Here is a 7314-nt window from a genome sequence, read left to right as displayed (position 1 = left end):
GAGATTTCTAAAATTCTAATATGCCTTGATAATGTATTAATAATAATTATGTATGTTAAATTGTTGTATGCCACAAAAATAACCAAATCTCCTTTGCATCTTTAGTCATTACCAATATTTTATCATCTACAATTATTATTTTACTTTCATATGATTAATAGAAATAACAAGATTTTTGTTCACCTTTTAAATAAACTACAAAAAAAGGGGACAGAGAGAGAAAAATTCAGTTTGTCTTCTTATTTGTATTTCAGTTTGTCTATAGTAGGTCTTATAATTCTTTGAAAAACTAAGTCTCCTCTATATCAAAATATGAGATTTTTAATTTTTAAAATCTTTTAATTATTAGTTCGACTAAATAAATGACTGTAATTTTATAGTAACCTGTGATCCTGTTTCATGACAGACAGTTCATGATTTCCTACTTCTTAAGTTTTGACTAAATTTTTTTTTGTCCTAAAATAACTGGTTATTTAAGAAAAGAAAAATAAAAAACTAAAATATTTTTTATGACTTTTAAACATTACTGATTCTCTTACTTTGATTTCCAAAGTCATGACAAGTTTTAAGTAAATAACAAGTTTACCTGGTATCTCTAAGATTTAAAACTATTAAATATCACCGGGCCCAACCTGTTACTCACTGCCAACTACAAACGTCCTCCCTCTAGGGCCAGGGACTATCATGAAAGGGGGTGCGGCATGTGAGACTATAAGGGCCAAGTCTGAGGAATGGAATTAATTTAGACCCTCCAGAGTACGAATAAACACAGAAAGCCTAAACAAATACTAAGTGAGAGACTTTGCCTTACTGGGTCACTTGGTATAAACATCCATCCCCACTATAAAAAATTTCCTGCTTCCCTTAGACTTAGAGCTTCCTGAATAGAATTATTCTCAGCTATGGGGTTTATATAAAAAAAAAGAAAAAGAAATTTATCAGCTACCTTAAGACAAATTACTAAAGAGACTAAAATACTATGACACAACAAAAGTCTCTAAATTCCTTAGCTTAAATGGTTAACAATACTTATGTTTACTGCAAGTCTACAACTAAACCCAAAAATATAGTAACTCACCACTTATAGATAAATTAGTTTTATAGTCTTGCCTGTAACATTTTGGTCTTTAATCTTTTGTTGCCTAAAAGGTTTCAAGGGTTATGAACACCAGTCTACCTACCGTCCTGACTGGCCTAAAACATTTAAATGGCTGTAAGACCTTTCGACTCTTCAGTCCTCTTGGCCACAAGGGTCCCACCAAGGGCCCGGATGGACTGAGGACAGGTAGCCACACCATCCCAACAACAAATGAGACAAAATAAGAATTTGGCCATCGATGCTGCCTCTGGCAGATCTTGGCTAAAAGGGAGGAATTGTGAACTAAAATAAAATCTTAAGGCTCCCCACCACCAGCTGACTGAATGGACCCCCTCTTGGCCAAGGAATATCCTAAAACTGAGTTACTAGCCATGAGACGGGAGGTCAGACATGCCTCATCATGCCCCGCTCCCTTCTTGGAGATACCCTTTGTAACTCATTAACAGGCCTAGGGCTGTACAGGACTAACTACAGGTCCTCAGTATATGTAACAAATCACTTGAGTCTGGGTATAAACCTGGTGACTTGTCTCTGATTAACAGACCTTCCTCATCTTAACTTAAAACATTCCAAGCCTTTAGACAAAGCTCATTTCTTTAACCAATTACAAATCAGTCTTTAAACCCACCTATAACCAACCTGTAAGCCCCCACTTTGAGATGTCCCACCTTTTTGGGCCAAACCAATGTGCGCCTTCCGTGTATTGATTTATGACTTTTTGTGTAATTCCTGTCTCCCTAAAATACATAAAACTGAACTGTAACCCAACCACAGCAAGTCCACTTGCTCAAGGCTTCTTGGGTGTGGCTCTGGGCCATAGTCCTCAAATTTGGGTCAGAATCAACCTGTTTAAATTATTTTACAGAGTTTGACTTCTTTTCTGTTGACATCCTGATACCATCTCTGAGATGGGTTAGTGGGACCTTTTCTTAGTGGAGGCCAGAGGGCACCCCATGAGCTTCACCCCTCCCCAGAAGCAGTGTGGTCCTGGGTTAGTGTGTGGCCTGCATCCTTTTGGCATCTTTATGGTGACAGAGAAAAGCCATGCAGCCAGGGTTTTGAGCCCATGTGTGACCACAAATGGGCAAGGCTCCCCTGTCCCCGTGCAGAGTGAGCTGGAGCCCAGAGCTTAAGCAGATTGTGGAAACGTTGAGATTCAGAGTGAGTCAGAGGGACTCTAATGCCGTCCAGGCTTTGCCATCATCTTTAGTTCTTTAATTTTTCTGTTTGACTCAAAATTCCCCCTGAAGCACAGCAGAGAGGAAGCAGGAATAAAGGATGATGGGTAGGTGGAGATGTTTTTAAGCCTTAAGGCTTTCCTTAACACCCAGGGAAGTATTGTTTTGGAAATTTTTCACCCTTTAAGTGGCTGTCGTGGGCCTTTGCTTCTGTGTATCCCATAAATCATATGGTATTAACTCCTTAGAATGGATGGCTGGCAGCTCCTGGGCATTGCCCGGCAGTTTGAATCATGATTGCTTCTCCCTGAACTGCCAGTGGATTGTAAAGTTATGAATTGCCTTTCTCTTAGTGCAAAGCATAGGTGTTAAGAGCTTGGTCCTTGGAGGGAGGTGGACTTGGGTTTGAGTATTGGCTTCTCCACTTGCAAGCTCTATGACTTGGGTAATTTGCTAAACTTCTCCAGGCCTGAGTACTTCACCAGACTGCTTCCCTCAGAGAGGTTACTGTGAGATGAAGCACGGGCAGTGCCCAGTCTGATGCCTGGCACGTGGTGATCACTCAGTGGTGACAGTTAATGCTGCTGTTTTGTCATTGTCATAGCTTCAGGATCATCCAGGGAAGTCAGCTAGGAGTGAGGAAGAGGAGATCTGTCTCTTTGCTGGCCTGCGTAGTTCCTCGGTGACTCAGACAGGACGGGTGACCATCTAGGCGAGGACCAGTGCCTCCTACAGAGGATGCGCTTTGGCTCTTTTGCTCCTGGGTCAGAGTGAGTGTTGACTTGAACATTTACAAGGGCTGTGGCACCTCTTGCCTCAGTGGGCACTTGTTCCATTCCTCTCAGTGAGTACTTGCCAAAGTCAGGAGTCACAGTCATTTTCCTCAGCGTGCGTGGGAGGAAGAGGAATGCACAGGAGGTCAGTCTTGTAGGATCTCCTGGAGCAGGTGGACACGATACCCTCTCCTTCCCCACTCCCCTGCAGGTGTTTCAAAATCATCATAGCCAGGCCTGATTCCGTAAGAATGGGGGGCAGCCTGGGCATCTGTGCTTAAATAAAGCTCTCCAGGTGATTCTGGCGCTCGCCCTGATGAGGAGCCATTGCCATGAAGAAATTCTGATCCACAGTAAAGAAATTCTCCAGATGCGGAGACGGATGCCTGGAGAAGGAAGCAGCAGGCCAGGGCAGGCGTGCTGAGCCACGGTGGTACAGGATGGAGCTGCATGTCTCCTGCCTCCTTCCTGGGCATTTGTCCTCTCCCCAGGCTCGTTCTTTCCCCGTATTTGCTGCTCCTTGTGGTGGGGTCACAAATAGCCCAGCCTGGGGGAGCCCACACCCTGGAGTCCAGTGAGCAGCGAGCTGTTGGCCTTCTTCACTCCGGAGAAATCTTTGGAAACAAAGCAAAGGGAGGCCTGGGATTCCAGGCTGTGACCTGCTGCCTCGCTGCTCCTTGCATAACACCAGTGAGGTTTCGCCTCCAGGAGCTGGTTCAGCCCTGCTCAGCATCCTTACTCGTCGTGTGCATATGGCAGCGCCGCCTCCGGGAAAACCAGGGCTCTGGCAGTCCCCAGGTCCCCATTTGCTCCAGTTTTGCTCACTGGATTCCTGCCAGGTGTGGCAGCTGCTGTGACACAGTATGTGCCACATTTGGTACTGGGCTAATGCGATGTAATACCAATACTGCAACACCAGGTACTCGACTCCGACTGCGAGCTGTGTGCTCTCTGTGCACCGTCTCGTTAATTTCTCCCAACAACCCTAAGGGTTGTTATTCCTGCCTTAAGATAGGGAGAAACTGAGGCTCAGAGAGCCAGTAAGCAGCAGAGTTGGAATTAGAGCCCAGGATGTCCAGACGTGCAGGGCCTGTGCTCTCAACTGCTCTGCTCTCCTGTTTGCTTTCCACTAAGTAAGCTCACTCCCTGCCCTTGCTGGCTCGGCTGTCACTGGAACACCAGCCACACCAGTGTGGGACTCGGGAGCCTGCCCCGCCAGCACCAGTCTCGTCAGCAAATGTCTGACGTGTGACTGGAAATGACGTCATCGTGCCTGGTGGGTTTTGGAAATAACGGTAAGCTGTGTTTATTGTGGCTACGGTTCTCAGAGACAGCACTGGTTGTTCCCAAGGTCTGTTCGTCAGCCCTAGCATGTGTCCTGGTAGCCTGGCATCTGTGCCGTGGTGACGTTTCTTCATCAATGCCCGGGTGTGGGGCATACAGGCTCATTTATGGAGCGATTCATTGCCTGCCTCCCTGCAGGAGGGGGCCTGGAGGTTGTGACCGTGGCACAGGATGCCAGGGAGATGCGGCCTGCCTGCTGCTCCGTGCCTCAGCCCCCACACTCGTCCCCTGCCCCTTTACCTGCAGTACCTTCACTCCTCCCACCTTGTTTCCTTCCCCGTGAAAGGGAGGGACCGTCAGACTTGGCGCTCTTTCTGGGATCCTCAACTTCGTTGCCTTGTGCGTCCTTCTCCCCAGCCGGCCCCCGGGGCAGTCAGCCTGTTCACACCTGAGCCCCGATTGCTCCACACTGATAGAGAGATCTCCGCGTCTTGTAGAGGGGCCTCCACAATCAAGTTCTTTGACCTCAGTTGGGCTCTTACTCCTGTTTCTCTCCATCCTTTCTCCACAGAGAGATTGCTCTAAAATGTAGATATGATCATGGCTCTGCCCTGCTTAAAACCCTTTGCAGGATGATCCGTAGATAGAACACTCAATACTTCTTGAATGTGAACACTCAGTGCTTGGCTTCATGAATCAATTGATGGTTCACAGGCAGTTACAGCTTGAACTCCTTGTTCTCCTCTTTCTCCTCCTCACCTACCGCACTTGACTAGTCTTAAAAAACAAAAACACTTAGAGGCTCCCTGGGGGTCCTGGGGCCCTCAAAACCAACAAGGAGAACAAGCTTATGGTCTTCTGCATCTTAATTTTTGGCTTTGCTCTTAGCCCAGGCCTATTTCCTGGCCTCTTCATGACGCAGTCCGGCATAGCCGCACTGAGCCTCCTTCCCTTCCTGATCCGTGAAGCTGTCTGGCCCCTGAGCCTTTGTACCTGCTGTTCCCAAGCATTCTCTCCACTTGGATTATCCCACTCTGGCTCACTCCTGAGCTCTGTCCAGGCCCTTTGGGAAATTCTGTCTCCCTTCCCCTAGTCTGGTTGGGAGCCCAGGCTTATCCCTGTCATGGCACTTGGAAATCCAGGAATAAAAACATGACACTTCTCTGGCTGGCTGATGCTTCTTAGTGAAGCAAGGTAGGAGTTTCATTTGTCAGCACTTATTTCAGCAAGCAAAATTTAGAAGAAAGTTTTAAAGCATTTTTATAATTATTGGTGCCATTTTTCTGTTATTCACAAAGAAGAGAATTGAGTGTTCACATTCAAGAAGTATTTAGCTTGTTTGGGGGGGTGGGCTGCAGTTCCTGTCGACAGCGGGTTTGATGGGGCAGGTGCAGCATGAGCTGGTCGTTTCCCTGACCTGCCAGTGTGAGCAGGAGAGCTGCACCCAAAAAGGACACAGAAGGTTCCTACAAATGGGAAAGTTTTAAGTCCTTGGGAGCCCTTCTTTATCCAGCGACTCTCCTCAGTTTTCACATCTTGTCCTCAGTGAAGCCTTTCCCATCCCCCAGCCGAGGAGCACCTGATTGCATGCTCCGGCACGCGCTCTGTGTGCATATCTTTCAGTGAGGCGTTGGCGTGTGCTTCAGTGCCCCTCTCTCCCCATGGGATGGCGGCTGCCACGTTCACTGCTCTGTCCCAGGGCCTGGCTCAGATGGGGCTCGGTAAGTTTGTATTGACTGAATTAAAAAAGGGATGAGAACTAGAGAGATTTAATAATAATAAAAATAATAACAAGACTGCCAGAGAGGTTGCTAGATAAGAAAGCCTCTGCTGATCTGCCTGCTGTGATCTTGCTGCGTCAGCTGTGTGCATCTGAAGAGGGGCCGCCGCAGCGCTAGGGGTGGGTGTGTTCTACCCTCTCGACTGTGAGAGTCAGAATTTCCCTGAAAGACTTTCTGAACATCCCCTCATTCATGCATTCAGTCTCTCAGAGGAGGCTCTTGCAGATACTGTCAGTTGATAATCATCTCGAAGGTAATTTAGGATTCCAGGAATTTCTTTTGGAATCCTAAGCTTGAGTGCCCGCCACTAATCATGAGCCAGGAGGAGGAGGAAGAGGAAATTCGAACCTTCACCACCCACAGTCCCATTCTTAACCTGAGTCAGTAATTGAATGCTATTAAGCAAAATTAATTTGCCTCCTGCAGGAAGGTGTATGGTGAATGAAAGGGTTGCTGTCGGGAGGGAGCCAGGCTGCCCTCTGGTCATCAATATTTCATAGCTTGAGGCAGTGTCAGAAAGTCAGCTGTCCTGGTGGGGCTGACCTTGAGCAGTTGCAAAGGTATGACATAGTCTGGGAGGTTGTACAATAATAAAAAAAAACCCAAAGGGCTCATTACAAGTCACTTACTGAAAACTGGACTGAAGTTTGCGAAATGCACCTGTGGGTTCATTGAATTTACACCCTCAGCTAGTGGGAGGTTCCCCCAAGCTGTACTCTGTGACCAACCTGAGACTGGTCCTAGCGGAGGGCACAGCTGTGTGCAGAGCTGCACTGTTTACTGCTGGCTCTCTGGAGGCGGGGAGGGTCCTGACGTGCAGCGTGTGCCGATTCCTGTGATGAAAATACACTCCCAGTGTGGCCAGGTTCAAGCTGCAGACCCCAGAGCAGAAGTTGCCGGTGCAAGCCAGCTCCAGCTCACCACCACGGCTGTGCTGCCCCAGAGCTCCCTGTTCCTCCTGGTGACTGGGGAGAGCCTGCCCAGGGAGTTCGTGTCCAGTTACACGCGTGGCCTCTGCGTGGTACTCGTCTGCGCTGGGCGTGGCCTCTGACTGAGAGGGTGCCTGAATGGGACTTGCTTTTCAGAATGAGAAAAGTTAATGAGCCTTTCATTTTGTTCTTTTTCCCTAGCTGCTATTAACTTAGCAAAGCTGAAACTTTTCAGACATTATTACGTCTTGGTGAGTAACAAAAAATACT

General features: G+C 47.4%; 1 protein-coding gene across 1 annotated transcript in view; it reads left to right on the top strand.

Moving 5' to 3' along the window:
• The window catches only part of GPR107 (G protein-coupled receptor 107), a 69648-nt gene that overhangs the window by 52760 nt on the left and 9574 nt on the right, over nucleotides 1-7314 (top strand). Inside the window, exon 15 of the mRNA XM_012639788.1 lies at nucleotides 7246-7295. Coding sequence (XP_012495242.1) covers nucleotides 7246-7295 — 50 coding nt within the window. The remainder of the gene's footprint in view (nucleotides 1-7245; nucleotides 7296-7314) is intronic.

Source organism: Propithecus coquereli, unplaced genomic scaffold (genome assembly GCF_000956105.1).
Source record: "Propithecus coquereli isolate 6110/MARCELLA unplaced genomic scaffold, Pcoq_1.0 Scaffold142, whole genome shotgun sequence".
Taxonomy (NCBI): Eukaryota; Metazoa; Chordata; class Mammalia; order Primates; family Indriidae; genus Propithecus; species Propithecus coquereli.
The sequence above is the reverse complement of the archived record's forward strand: the minus strand, read 5'-3'. Positions and strand labels throughout refer to the sequence as shown.